This window comes from Gobius niger (genome assembly GCF_951799975.1).
Source record: "Gobius niger genome assembly, chromosome: 4".
NCBI lineage: Eukaryota > Metazoa > Chordata > Actinopteri > Gobiiformes > Gobiidae > Gobius > Gobius niger.
This window is the reverse complement of record NC_136855.1, coordinates 26,176,663-26,191,985: the sequence shown is the minus strand read 5'-3', so window position 1 is coordinate 26,191,985 and position 15,323 is coordinate 26,176,663. Positions and strand designations below refer to the sequence as shown.

At 43.5% G+C, this 15,323-nt stretch overlaps 1 protein-coding gene across 3 annotated transcripts in view; it reads left to right on the top strand.

Annotated features, from left to right (window-relative positions):
• Positions 1–15,323, top strand: part of shf (Src homology 2 domain containing F) — a 57,728-nt gene that overhangs the window by 27,274 nt on the left and 15,131 nt on the right. For all 3 annotated transcript variants that reach the window (XM_079554968.1, XM_079554969.1, XM_079554967.1), the window contains exon 3: positions 14,319–14,537. In XM_079554968.1, the coding sequence (XP_079411094.1) occupies positions 14,319–14,537 (219 nt within the window). The remainder of the gene's footprint in view (positions 1–14,318; positions 14,538–15,323) is intronic.

Below are 15,323 nucleotides of genomic sequence, written 5' to 3'. Positions count from 1 at the left end.
TAAATGAGGGAGGAAAATCATCGTGTTACTTAATGAATGTCAGGAGGCGAGTGATTGTGACATGTTAGAGAATAGGAGAGAAGCATAAAAGTGAGCGGCTTCCGTTGGCTGTATTTGCAGTAGTAACGAGCCTGGGACATATCTGGTATGTGCATTGTGGAGCATGGTTTAGGAATTTTATAATACACTCGCTTCTACACACATGCCATATAGACTGACAACTTTTCCTTTGCATTTTTCAAAGTGAACAGCAGATCAGAGCAGGTGGCATATTTTCTCTCTCTATAGTAGACACGTCTTTGCCTCAAGTCAGTAGTGGATTGCTTTTTCACGTTATACTTGCTTTGCATCTGTATCTCATCAAACGGGCGAGTTTGGAGTTTCGACTCTTTAATGTGATGTCTGGGAATACGGCTGTTCTGGGTGTTTACATACCTGTTGCGTACGTTTTCTTCCTTTTTTGTAAATGTTGGTTTTGGGGCTTGTCCATTTATGAATGAATCTCCATCTTACATGGATGACAAATGTGTTCGGAAGACTGAAGATGGCACCAAGTTCATATTGTGTCCAGTATTGCTGTTTTGATCCGTCCGTCCTTGTTTTTTTGGTAGCCGGATTGTGTTGGGGCTTGAAGTTGTCTTGTGTCCCACTGCATTTATCAGTGTTGTAAACACAGAGGCGCGTTGCCAGAACACTTCCACAGATGGCTGTATGAGGCTCTCCACTTTGTTGTTCCTGTTTATTCAGCACTGCTCATCGCCATAATGAAATGGCTTCATTACAGCAATTTGCACCCGTTCAGCATTCTGAGTGTGTCTGCAGATGCTCCAGCTGCACCTGTAATAAACTCGGCCCAGTCTTCTTCTCACAACAGCCACTTAGAAATCAGCGCTAATTTGTCTTCAAATTACAGATTTAAACAAACCTGTGATACTCTGCTACTCATGTCTCTCCAATTAAGCTTCATTTTCTATTGTACACCTTACTTTTGTCCATTTAGCATTTCCAAAAAGCAGGTGTCACAAATGCTCTATCGGAATGGACTCTGAGACTGTTCTTGTGCCCCCTAAAGGCAAAGGAGAGATCTGTCATGCACATGGTGTATTCCAATACTTTACTAGTATTATTATTATAGAGGCTCCTCCAGATGCCATCCGTAGACTTTCAAAAAATTCAAGTATGAAAGCTGTGGCAATCACATTTTTCGTGTAGCAGAGTAAACTCCTTTTGACACATAGATCTTCATCGGAAACACACCATTTGAGAGAGAAAAACAGACCATGTGCTCTGTTGTGTGTCAATATATAGCCCATTTTCCTAAATTAGCACAGTGTTAGCACAGACTGTCTGCCCTGTTACATCTCAACTGTGTCTCACTGTGAGCTTCTAGTTTACTCTGGAGGGTATGAGAGAGCTAGAAACAAGTTTAGGCAACAGCTGAGAGATTTTACTATACTACCTATGACTTCCAAGGTTGAAGAAATTCAGCTAGTGCAGCTTCTAGAGTTTAAAAACTACAACGGAAGCTAATCAATCAGCTATGTGCTAACCACTGACCATCAGTCCTATGTTTTACACAAAAGAAAATACCTAATGCTGGAAAATACGGTGAAATTCTTTTTATAACCTTTTTTTTAAAGGCTTGAAATGTGTTATGTCCATGAGTACCACATACAGTAGCTCATTAGCTGCTATTCTTTTAAACCCGTAAGATTTTTTTTTCTTTTTTCGAAAGGTCTATGGAGATCAGCGAATAAGTAAAGATGTCACACGATTTTCCAGACTGTGAATTCTTTATACATTTATAGCAAGTGTATACCTCTGCATATCTTTATTAGCCGATATAACAAACAAATGCTTTTAATACAAGTACTCTATCGTATCTGGGCTTCCGTCCCACGGGGTCATGTCAGTAATACCATATTTTAAAGGTCATTTGAAAACCATATGTCTGGAGGCGTATATTTCCGAACAAGACGGATGAAGTAATCATTGGGACAGGTGGATGGTGGACCTGCCAAAGATGAGTTTTCCTTGACATTTAGTTTCCTCTGTTATCCATATGCACTTCCCTTTTTCAGTAAATATCATCCTTGCATCCTTGTGTGAGGCATGTTACGCTCCACTAATTTGGTTCTATAGTGCTTATATGGAGATATATGCACGCTATACAAGCGCTCGTTTGCTCCATCAAATAATTCAAACAGCCTTTTGATGTACAGAGAGGGAGAGCGGGGACTGCTTTGCTTGTGCCAGGCAAGTCTGAAGGTGACACTAATACGAGAGACGCTAAAGACCATATCTGGAGCGGTATATGCTGAACTGCTGCTTATGCTATGTGTGCCAGTGGAATATATCAGTATAATTGTCACTTGCATCAGATGGCTCCCACACAACTGCCTATACTGTACACTTTTAATTGCCACTGCAGCCAAGTGTAAAATCAGTAGTATATTGGAAAGATAAGCTTTGTACAGCACTATCTATTTGTGAAATATATCTTTTAAAGTGCTCAATGGTTTAGTAAAGTGACTACTGTACAGGGACTTTAAAGTTGTAGTAATTTTAGACTATTGTGCATTTGGGTTAACATGGAGAAAACCTGCAAACCCTGCACAGGGAGAATTACTGTGTCACCAAGTTCCTCTGTTGCCAATTTAGACAAGTCCTTGTAATGAAATCATCACACTGACACTATGGTAACCTAAGGCAGGCAACCTAATTCCACAGATTTGTCCCTCAGGTTCTGGGGAAAATTGGATGCCCATTCCTTCACCCTAAAGATAAAGTCTTGTCGTGTAATTCTTGTGCCCTTAGAGGAACTTGGGCTACATTATTTTTGGCCCCATATGTTTAGCATTTTTCGTCCAACGTGAAGGCTGGTGTAAGGGAGCGGGGCGTCTCACTGTGTGGCAGATGGTGGCCTACTCAAACAAGCAGACACATTACCCAGGATTCCCCTCTGCGCCTGGGCACTGTTCAGAGCACCAGACCAGCCAACTGTGGGTCAGCTGGCAACATGGCAGTTGCTCACTTCCTGGCATCTCAATTTTCCATTCACTGCTTTCATTGCATTTTGTCACTGTCAACTTGTACTAAATTTTTCTATCCATTTGGCAATGTCCGTGAGCGCAAACAAGCCTTAAGAGAGGCACTATGTTCCACACATTATAGCTGTGGAATATTTCTCCGCTATCATTTTGACTGAACTCCGCAGATGGACTTGTTAGATTGATTTCATCTGCCGTGTTCACCCCAAAAAGCGACATTTCACTATGACAAGTGGTCTGACGAGCAATTCCACAAATGGCTCATTTTAACATCATAACACGGTAGACTCTTTTCTTTGGGTTGGCCAATATGAGAATATAAAATCAAATGGTAATGATCTTACCTGGTGACAATTTGACAGTGGAGAAATGGTCATATCGCTTTTTTATGCTTTTGCTCAAACACAGACTCTTCAGCTTTTCGCCCACCACTCCAGCTGTACGTCGGCCTCCGCTATGCTTTGAGTGAGTGACGTGTGGATTTAGTCAATCATAGTGAAGTGTGGACTTTCCATGCACTATAAAACTGTGCTAAAATGGAAATAAGGTTTGTTTGTTTAGGAGAATCATGGTATGAATGTTTTTGCTGGGCTTTTAAAGCAGATGTACACTGTCTGCTAATCTAGCTGTAGCACTCTCGGTTCGGGAAATCCATGTGCCAACCTTCCAGAAAACACTCGAGACTCTCCATCTGCCACTGACGTACAATAGACCTTGATGTTGATACATTAGGCTCTTAGGACATGACTCGTGAGCCCTAGTGGTGATCAAATGCCTCTTCTTTAATTGAATTGTCCGCCATTGCTTTGTAAGTGTATCGGGACAGAGAGCAGGGAGGCTCCAGATTAGTGGTGCAGTGTTCAAACAGACCCTGAATGTCTAATGAGTGATATTAATGCTTAACTCAAACCGACAGCCATTGAAATTCACCGCTTTCAAAGGGGGGGGGGACATGGCATGATGGAATAATCCACCGTGAGCGTGTCATCCATTTCATCCGTCCACGCTTTTATTCATGGTTCCTTCCAGTGCTGCATATTTGTCAGCCTCATCTGCCACATGGTCCTGTCCTCTCGCGCCTGTTCTCTGCCTGTGGAAAGGTCAGCCATCATTTAGCCATTGGAGAATGTGTTTGCTGGTGCCACATCCTCCTCAGCGTGTCCACAAGAATTTACACAACAGCAGTGGAAAATGTCAGGACATACTGAGCATGGTGATAAGGCGCTTACGGCGTTATATTTTCTCTGACCTTGTAATTTTGACTAAAGAGCGCACACCTCTTGGCACACACCAAGAAGCACTTATAGTGTCTTTTTGGCATTCGCAGCACATTTTTCTGCTGAAGAAAGCCATGACAGGGATTTCTGGAGACACTGAGTAAGAGCACGGACCCTCCTTTTCCTGACAGGATCTTTGTAGCTTCCTATGTCTCAGCAGGAAGTGCAAAAGTCAGACTTTTCTGTCTTTCAACCCCACGCACACCCATCGGAGCTGCCATATGCTCTCTCTTCTGTCGGATATAGTCCTGGAACTGTGTGCTTTCGTGTTTGTCAGCTCACTGTCAGTCTCACATTTCACACATGGAGCGTATAGACAGTTTACACACCGCCTTAACGCTCAGCATAAATCACCACTTTCTCTTTCTCTTCAGGGGTTGGCACTAAACTTTCTTCTTCTGACTAATTTCCTGTCAGTTCCTTGGAGACTCCTCCTCAGTGTGAAAAATGTTTTATTCATTGACAAAAACTGAGAGAATTGCTCTTGTCAGAGGTTAGAGCACAACTGTGCATAGCTCAGAGATTATGAGTGTTGAACAGCGAGCTGCAGCCACCTCACCAGAGTGGAATCCAGAGGAGAGTGGTTGAGCCGCGGCGGAGAGAAGGCAGCAGGTGCAGGAATGTGTTCTTAGCTCTGAGCTTGACTGGTCTTGTCAGCAGTACCCTTGGCACAGTGCACACAGCCGGGGGAGGGGGTTTCTGACTGAAGGTAATGAACATGTGTACATCGAGTCCTATTCTCATTGTGCCAGAACAAACTATGCACATACTTTAGTTGTCACTTTCTTCCCCAGCTGAGTTTTATGGTACAGGCCACAGAGTTAAAGAAGGAGCAGAATTCAGGGCTTTTCATTTGAGCAGTGTTCACAGCACACATGCAGCAGCCCTCTGTGGCCCTGACATGGTATTTTAGACCTTTTAATGGAGGGTTCTGCTTTACAATGTGTCATTAGTTTGTGTGTGACATGTGTGTTTTACGTTTTGATGGGAGTAATTATAATCACCAACAGCTTCGACTTAAAGCGGGAGATGATATACGCCAAACTCGGGCTGGACTTTAAATTAGAATAACTGTTAAACCGTGGTCCAGGTGACCTGCCTCTGTGATATGGAAGATTTCAGGAGCGAGATGAGCGGCTCACAGGATGATTACTGTTCACAATCGAAGGCAAACAGCAGATGCAATGAGAAAATGAAAGTGAGTTGGGCATCAGTGTTCACCAGCTGCCCTGGCGCCTCACCCCACTGTATGTCTCAGCTGCGATAAAAATGTCATTTGTCTGTTAAAATTGCATTTCGACTCCTTGAATTTTTCATGCTGTCATTAAAGCCAATCCAAACAAATGAATATGTAAAAGTGAGATTTTGGCAGATACATGGAATATATTCCCCCTGTTATCATCACGCTGCTGCTGCAACACCACATTTGATGATCCAGGAATCGGGTGATGGAAGTGTTGCTCATGCCGCATCATGGCTCTTTATTGGTGTGAGTGTTTTTTTATGGGATTGCCACTGGCTTCTGAGTCGCAAGTTGCTCTGGTTTAGCTACGAAACATAGATTTTATGAAGGACATTGTCATCCAACCCCTGAGCCCCATTTCCAGTCAGTCCATAACGGCAATTCTGGGACAGTGTGACAGTGTCCTCTCCAAAACACAGCGTCGCCAGCGCATTCTCATGGCTGTAGTTTCATTAGTGGTGTTTTTTCTTGGTACTCGGGGCTATAAAAGTCAGTGGTGTGCTGACGGATGCTTGGCCGAGGTTCCCAGGCGACTATTGCTTCTGGAGGAGCCCACGTGGCACGCTGCAGCCACATGCCTGGGGCCCAGCCAACTGTGAGGCACGGTGCCCACAGCTGACTTGCAGCGCAAACTCGTACGCACTATTATCACTCTGCATCATAACAACGGCCGCTCTCAACCCAGCACTCCCTTCTTGTACTTGTGTGTTTAATATCCATCCAAAATAAGAAAGAGGAAGGAAAAAAGCGAGAGCATTTTGAATTATGTAAACTATGTGCAGAAATGAAATATTCAAGCAATATTTCAGTTTATAATTACATTTTTTGTGGGATATTAGAAGACAACGTGGACAATCCAAGGCTATCTTTAACACCATCTCTCTTTGCTGCTGATAGTGCGGTATATTGAGTCGACTGAAAGGCTTGAAGGATTTTCTCATTATCCTGCACTATCTTAGTCAAGGTTCACGCTGCAGCACGTTTTTTTTTTTTTGGGGGGGGGGGTAATCACTTTTGTTTACAAGAGCTCATTTTCCACTGCACACTCCCGGGGTCCATTTGCATTTGCTGTTCAGTCTGGAGTTTGTGTGGGTTTCACTCATTAAACAAAATGAGACCGCCTTTACGGGACAGCCACGGAGGGTGAGGAGAGCCCATGAATTAAGAAGTTTATTTGGAGACAAGCTAAATGCACGTTTGGTCACTTTTTTATTCAATTTAATGTTTTGCTTTGCCATGATTTGACACAGAACAATTGTCTCGAGTTGAACCTTGTTTGTCTTTATTTCAAAAGGGATGGCATTTGCCGTTTCCTATTGTTTACTCCTCAGGGGACGATGCAGAGCTGTATTGATATGAGAGCTCTCCCCGTGAATTGTCAAGTACTATTTTCCAATGTATGTGTTGTAAAGATGCCTCACCCTGCAGCTGTGCCATTGTCAAATATTGATTTTAATGGCAGCAAGAGATGGGAGTCCAGATTGGGTTACTGTGTGACACATCAGTCAGAGGGATTATGAGATCCATTCGATAGCAAGGGAAGACAATGCAATCACATAACAATATGACAACAGAAGAGATTAAATGGGAACAATGTTGCACCGCTGATGCAATATTCATGACAGGTTTATTGTCACAGGACAAATGAGGGCCATTGCCAAGAAGCGGTAACTGTGCTACTTTTGATTTTGTTTTTGGGACACTCCTTTCTAGATGGCATTGATCTATTGTAGTTCTTGTTTTCATAATGACATTCATAGCAGCCTACATCCTGCTGTACAACACGTATACATTCGTTGGTAAGATAAAATAATGCTATTATGATTTAATGAGTGTGAGTCAGTCTGATGACTCGGTGTGGGTGAGACACGTCAAATGTATTATGTAAGAGCTGTGGTTATGGCACCTATTGTAGTAGTGAATCCAGTCTTCTATTTCTTGGTTTGCTGCACTGCTCTATCTGCACTGTCAGACTGAATAAGGCAAGAAAATGTTCTCTTGGTCTGACTATGTTCCTCTCTATGTCTGATCTAATGGAAGTTGAAGGGGACGAACACCACACACTCTAAGCACTCCTTCACACTGGATCCATTACACAGCCAGACGGAGGCCGGAGTGAGCAGATAGTGTTTAGACAAGTGATGCAAAAGCTCTTCGCACTGAGGCGTTTTGCCAGATCTCCATGAAATAAAATCTGAACAAACAATATTAAAGCATTTTTCATTCTTTTTAAGGGGAGACACAACAAGCAAAACATTTTCAGGTTTTGTGCCAAATTGCTCTCAACATATAAACCTTCACCTGGAAACAAAAAGATACCAAGGGCCAGATCTTGTGCCTGGTGCACGGGGTGCCTGGCTTCTAGTGAATTGAGATTTTCCGAATGACGGAGCTATTGCGCTATGCGTCTTCGCCACATGCGTTATGCTGTCGCAAGATTAGGTGACTGCTCTGATGGGAGCACCGCTGACATTCATTTTCTCGTTTACATCACACTGCCTTGTGTTCTTCCTTAAGCATTACAGGCTCTCACAGGTCAAACTAAAAACTTTAACCTCATCAGGAGCTAAACAATGTTCGTGCCCTGAGAGAAAGAGATGTAGCATGCCGGTCCGCTGTGGCGCGGACTGACCTGTAAACGCGAAACATAACAAATGCACATTTTCACTCCCCACAACCCCTCTCTCTCCTGCTGGGTCTGGTTAGAGGAAAAACGTTTTCTCACACCCAACATACTTCCCACTTAAATGCGTTAAGCCTGGAGCTGTAAGATCACAAAGTACGCTCCTACTCAGTGCGAAATGTTACGCTATAGTCTGCGTTCTGAAACACAAGATTGGTGCCTAATTTTCACAATAGCATTGCACTGATTCAATATCTCTCTATCGATTTAGTTTTTTTTTTTCAGAGGGATTTTTTTACATCTAATTCTGAGCCTGATTCTACTACTAAACCGCTCATTTTTAATATGGTTTATGGCAGAACTTTGCTACGGCGAAGATCACCATTAGAAATGATCATAACTTGCCTGATATAAATAACATCATGCCTCAGTTATGCATGACATTCCTCAGAAAATCTACAAACAAAAGTCTACATCCACTCCCTTGACAAATTGCCAGTGTTTAATCCTGCGGTGGTCATGTAGTGTTGATTGTCTCTTCAGGAGGTGACAGGGTTCGGATGTCGCCCACTGGTGTAAACGGTGTTAGCAGCTTAACGCGCTAATCCACCCTTACTGTATTTACACACACTCTGCGTTGTCAGGCACTCTCCCGAAGGTCGCAGCCGCACACCTACAGCCGAGGTCACCGCTGTGTAACTATTTGCTCTACTGGAAGCCAAAAGCGTGTTTCCCAGGGGACTTCAACGCCACGCAGACTGGGAGTATTGGTAAACGGGTCACAAGGCCACTCCAGCAGAAACGGCCGTCGCTGATGAAGAGAGCAAATCAATACTAAACATCCCTGCATCATTTTTTTCCCTTTTAGCCTGAAGATGCCTCTGCTCTTTCTTTGACATAATGAATATTTATGCTCCCCCGCTGAACAGCTTACACAATAATTTCTAATTTGCCGCAGCTCCATCCTCATTTTATGCCTGATATGCTTCATAATTACCCTTGACTTTGAAGTTTAAGGAAGTCGCATAGAGGCCGTAATGCTGCGTTTTTAAAAGCTTAAAGCATCCTCTTAGCGTTGAGAATGGCTGTGGAAGTGGGGGTCATCCACAGTTCACGTCTTGTTCAACGTCTGGACCGAAAATTGCTGCCGTCTTTTGTTTCCACCATGCTTTGTACGTTAGGAATAAAGTTGGCTTCAGCGCGCATCCATCTTCACTAATGAGGCGCTTCAAAGACCGTACCCTGACTGTCATACGCTCCCTGTGTGGAAGTGATAAAACAAAACATTGTATTTAGCACTTATTTAGCACTTATCTTTTAATAGAGATTTTTTTTTTTAAATGCTCAGAAGAAGACATTGTTTTCTGTATGGTCACCTATATATGACATGTGAGATTCAAGCCTAAGGGGATGACGTTCTACATGTTTGCCATATGCTCAACTCCATTTCCTACTCAGCTCCTGACACCAATTCGCTCCAGTCAGTGATATGCTAAAGAAGAAGTAGTTGATCCGTGACCGTTGCGTGACCCATGTCTGTTGGATGTCGTCTGCTCCTCATTTGTGATAAACACTTCTAAACTCTCCACTCCATGTCATCCTGTTATTCTCCAAAGCCGTTTAGACGCTCACGTTGTCGTCCCCCGGGGGAATCTGAAGGAGGTTGAGGTCTGTAGAAGCTCGACGGTGTGAGTTGCTGGAGGCCAATCTCTATAAATGGGCTATTGACCCCCATTGGGACGAGGGCAGGGAGCGCCTATCCATCATCATGTTGTCCTACCTCCTTGAAGACCACACAGACAGATTAGACATCACTCTGCCAACGACTCTTCCGCTTTTTTTCTTTTTTTTTTGTGACATCCCAGAACCAATCCTTTCGCTGCAGCATCTTCCCCTACCCAACCGCTCGCTAGTGAACTCTGGATGCACCCTTCCTCTAATCCACAGCCAGCCTTATCGCAGCCAAAGGAACAATAGTCACAAAGCCGCTCCGAAGCAGAAAAATAGCTGCTCTCCCACAAGCTCTGGAACCCCCATGCCATGGAGTAGCAGCCAAGCATCCCGTCACCGCATTACATTAAGTCCTCCTCTTCTCTCAAGGACTTTTGTGCCTGTTTGACCATCGTCCAAATGAAATATGTACTCCCCCCCCCCCCCCCCCCCCCCAAAAAAAAAAGACTAATAGAGTCTGTCGCGCACATCTTTTTGTTTGTGCATTTCCGAGCGGCTCGACATATAGCTGCAAGGTTAGTTGTGTGATTCATGTAGGTGGACGGAGGCACTTTTCCAGCCCGCCGTCTCAATCCATCTTCTAATAATGGGCTTTCACCTTAGTCCTGACGAGGTGTAATTGCAAAGGCTCCCCACAGACGATCAATGGCCCTGTCCCCGGGTTGCCCTGCTCTGGATAAGCATTTACATACTGGAGCTGACACACAGTTACTTAGTGTCCTTACATCATCCAGGTTATGGCTTACCAAGTTCTGTTCCCCACTAATTTAGTCATTTGTATGTGTTTGTTTTTTTTGTCTGCCACCAAGTCACTGCAATGTGTTTTTCCAGTCATTTTTAAACTGCTAAACCATATAATTAGGTGATTATAGATGATGTTTTCATGTGTAATCCCTTTTTTTATAAAATGCTGTCATTTTTTAGAAGCAAATCACTTTTACAATTTATTTATGGACTTTTGGAAGAAGTGCCAACAGCTACACTACAGATATGAAAATTCAGAGACTATTTTTGGTAATTGCTCGGGCACACGTCATCACAGGACCTCATAAGTTCTTTGTCTGCAATACCTGTGGAGATGGGGGGGGGGGGGGGGGGGGCGGCACACTGTGTTTATTTTTAGAAGTAGTGTCCTTAAATCTCTCATTTGGTCTCTTTTGTTGGTGTGACTAAACTTGCATCATCCCCCTGTTGCCTGTGACGCCTGTCCTCCCTTCAACAAACCACTCACTGTCACAATACATCCCCAGCCTCCAATATTAATTGTTTAGTCTGGCTTTGTCTTGATTTTGCACCTCCCTTTAGTCTGTCTCTTCGGAGATTCAGTGTGCTCCAGTTTGGAAATACGTCTTTATGCAAGTTAGATAGTAGCAGCAGCAGCCCTATTAGCTAGACGTGGTAATTAGCAGCATAATAGTTTAACTTGTATTCATTAAAAGCACTTGACACTGTGAAAGTGAAGAGAAAATGCAGAACGAATGATTGATGATGATTCTGTGACTGTAAGAGAATGATGGCGACAGAGCAGAACAATCTCTGCCGAAGCCCCCCCCCCCCCGGACTAAAGCATAGATCATGTCGAGAATTGGTGAAAAATAAAATTCTCTCGCATGCTAATCTCTCCTTTGTTTTATGCTGCTTTTGTTCTTGAAAACACTACAGAGACATGCAAATGAAATCAGGGCAAGACGTGAGCGCGAGGCTGACAGAATTGTTTTGTCTTTTTATAATAACCATTGTACCAAAAGTCTGCTGGGAACGGCTGGTGCTTGATGACTGTCTCGGGCTTCATTCACTGCGCAGACCAATCCGAGCGCGCTTCACATGGAAACGGTACTGATTTGTCTCCGGCTTCTGTGGACTGACACACGGCACCTCCGGGTGGCCCCTGGCGGCACTCGAATCCCCTCACTGCTGCAGGTGCTCTCATCCCGTCTGTTCTTCAAAGATCTGTACAATCAAAATGAAAGCAATCCTTCGCAAATGCCCTCTTGTTGTCTTCAGTGTTGTGAATTATGGCTGCTAAACAATGCAGGTGAAGTGCATGGAATAAAGTGGCGTTTAGTATTCATCTGTGGCATTTCACTTGTACAAGGAGCTGTTTATTATTATTGTCTGTTCAGCAACGAGCTTCAGAGATTGAAACACTTTGCCAATTCACCTTGTTAACATTTAAAGTGAAATGTTAATAAGTGTGCGACGTCCGGGCGCCTCTAATACCTCAGGTGGGCCGTGCAAATCCTCCAAGCCCACGTTTCTTCTGCCTATTGTTTTCCTCAGGTCGAAAGTCAATTGCGCTTAATCCTTCACTTGAGCGCTAGAGATCTTACAATCTTCATGTCCCGGGGCTGTTTACCGTATTGAATTGGTCTGGCTCAGGAGTTGTAGGTGGATGGCAGTCAACCAAAGGGGCACATATAGACACAAATGGATTTTTTTCTTCTTCTTGCAAGCATTGTACGTTAAGCTAAGGCATCGCCTTCGAACAAACATGTGTGTATGTCAGTAAAAAATGTAGAGGATGTGAGGAGCACGCTGGTTGTTTACGAGCTGCAGGATGTGGCTGCCAGGTTGGATGCAGTTAATGTTTTGTGATTTAATCCAGAGCTCTGGGGCTGCCCATGCATTGCCATGATAATATGCCCAGAGGATTCTCTAAGTGAACAGGATCCTCGCTGGATTTATGGCAAGGATTAAGCACTCTACCTGCAATTCTATTCTTCTGCTTCACAAACCAAGTCAGATGCACAATAACAAGTCTAAGTTTGAAACTATATTCCGTTTTTGCTGCACAGATTTGTCAATATGAGTTTCATGATTTAGTAATTTAACGCTATATTAGCTTCTCAGTTATTGTTAATTATTGTTTATTCTGAATTGAAAGTATTTGTTTGGATCCCGCTGTTTCTGAATTTCCAGAACGGTACGAGTTATTGAGGGACAAGTGATGAAGAGGAAGTGCAGCATCTGGACAGGAAGTTTAACATCCGTTGCATAGAGGGGGGGTGTACTTCGAGGCTGGGTGTGGCGTCTGACCTTTGACCCTCAACAAATGTTACAGGTCATTGACCGTAGATGGACTGCAACTGCATTATGAGCATGCAGCCCACTGCTGTGCCAGTTGCTGTAATTTGCCTGCACACATTTGTCCCCTCCCAGCTCCCTGAGCATGCCTCAGCATGAGCCAAGCCGGATACAAGAACGACTATGCAGAGCAAATGAATGAGACACTATTTTGGGCTTGAAGATTACGACAAACATGTTTAATCTAACATGCAAGGACGCTTGGAGAAATATGCAAATAAAAAATTGTGTAACAAAATTGTGGGAAACAAAAAGAGGGGTTAAATATTATTCCACTCACCATATTATAAATGCTGGGAGTCTAAATGATGGTTTGAGATGAATATGGCAGAGAGACCTCAAATGTGAAATTAATCGCGATACATGGAAAAGAATCGAAGATTTTTTTTTCAATGTTTTGTATGTTATTACGTGGTGATATGTTGTTTTGTCTTCCTTTTTCTTTTTCTGTTTATTTTGTCTCTGTTTTCTCTGTTCTTGCTGTCTTTGCTAGGGTTCTTGAGTTCGAGGGCCTGATCCAGAGTGGCTTTTGGAAGGTGGTTTGGCCAGTGGTGGCTGCAGTATATCAAATCAAATCAGTTTCATTTTTCGTGTGTGAACAGAATGGACTTTAACTGACACAATACTAAATAAAAGTTAAAAAAAAAAAGATTGTGACAAACATCTTATATTTGTTCTCAACAGTTGCATGTTGCCGTGCGTGCTTTTCATTAACATTAAGGTCCAGCTGCACCATAGCAGACTATGATATGTCAAGATATATCCAAAGTTTGTCTAATACAGGATCAACCGTTGATTCTGTGATATGCAGCTGTGTCACCTCACTCCACCTCTCTAACAGCCACCTCAGCCAACACTAGCTCGATTTGGTACTATGCATTGCTCATTTTTCCGCAAGAGCTCCCCTGGGCTAAGAGGCAATTATGCAGTAGCGTGGCATAATATTTCATTCTCTTCACTTCGCATTAGTCTATGGCAACGCTAGCCGCTAACAGCTTCATGTGGCCCAGGAGGAAGGGGTGAAGGCTGTTAACAACTTGATACAAGTGGAGGAAGATTGAGGAAGAGAGGAAGAGGCGGGAGGCTGGAGTAGAGGAGTTCTCAAGGGTGTGATGCTTCATTGAAAGTCAGGCCCTGCATACCTACAGGGAAACAAGAGGAGAGATGCTACTTCTAGCAGTTTTAGTTGGAAGATTCTTTCGTCATCTGCTCATTTCAATCTAGAGGCTAATTTCTCATACAATGTGTTTTACTGATGGTCATCTTGTAGTTACTTCATACCAACCAATCCTTTTATCCTTCTTTTGTAGAAATTCGGTCGGGTGGGCGAGCGCCTAAAGATGGCCCTGTGAGGCAGCTCCCTCTGTACGACACCCCGTATGAGCCAGCGGAGAACGGAGGCGACTCTGATCCGGAACGGCTACTCTGCCCTCGAGAGAGCCGTCTGCCCCAGGACGATGAGCGGCCGCCCGAGGAGTACGACCAGCCGTGGGAGTGGAAGAAGGAGAGGATTTCCAAAGCCTTTGCAGGTATGTTCTTAAGTTTAGGGAGTTACTATTAAACTACCTCATTATTTTATCTCTCGAGGTTGTATGTGTTTGTTTTATTGAATAATTTTTAGCTTCAGGCCATTAATATTGTGCCATGTATAATATTAATTTAAAATAATTACTTGTAAGTCTTACTGAGCTATTGATTTACTGCAGTTGTGTATTGTGCATTGGTGTCTGTGGCTGAGACTGGGAATCTCCTAATGTAATCTGGTCTACTTTAGGGATGTCTGCCTCTGAGACAGGGCTGCTCTATTTTGATTTCTTGCTTTAACACAATTAAACCTGATATCTTCGCTCTTCTCCCTAACTAACTCGGTGTCTGTTTTTCCAGCTTTAATAAATGCGATTATGGCTTCTGGCGAGGGTTTTGTGCCTGTTTCTTGTGCGACTAACACTCTGCTTTTCTTCCTCTGTTGCGAAACTGGCTACATTCTTTTGCAGGTGTCCAGTCTGTTCTGATCCAGCTGCTACCTTCAGGGTGCATGGTTGGTTTTGCAGGTGCATGATGCTACATTAGGCCCTAAATATGCAGCCATAACAATCATCAGGGCTGTTCCCAGATAGGTTTTAGTTTAAAAAAAAAAGGAAAAAAATGGATAAGCCTTCCACTGAAACGTTGATCAGTCTATTCTACATCGGCCCTCTATCTTTATTGTTGTTTTTTTATTCTTGAACAGCTCTGCTTTGTTATGACTGCATTAGCTACGAGGGCTCAGTTTGTGGCACTGGATCAGGTCCCCACAGAAGAACGGACTGCACCTC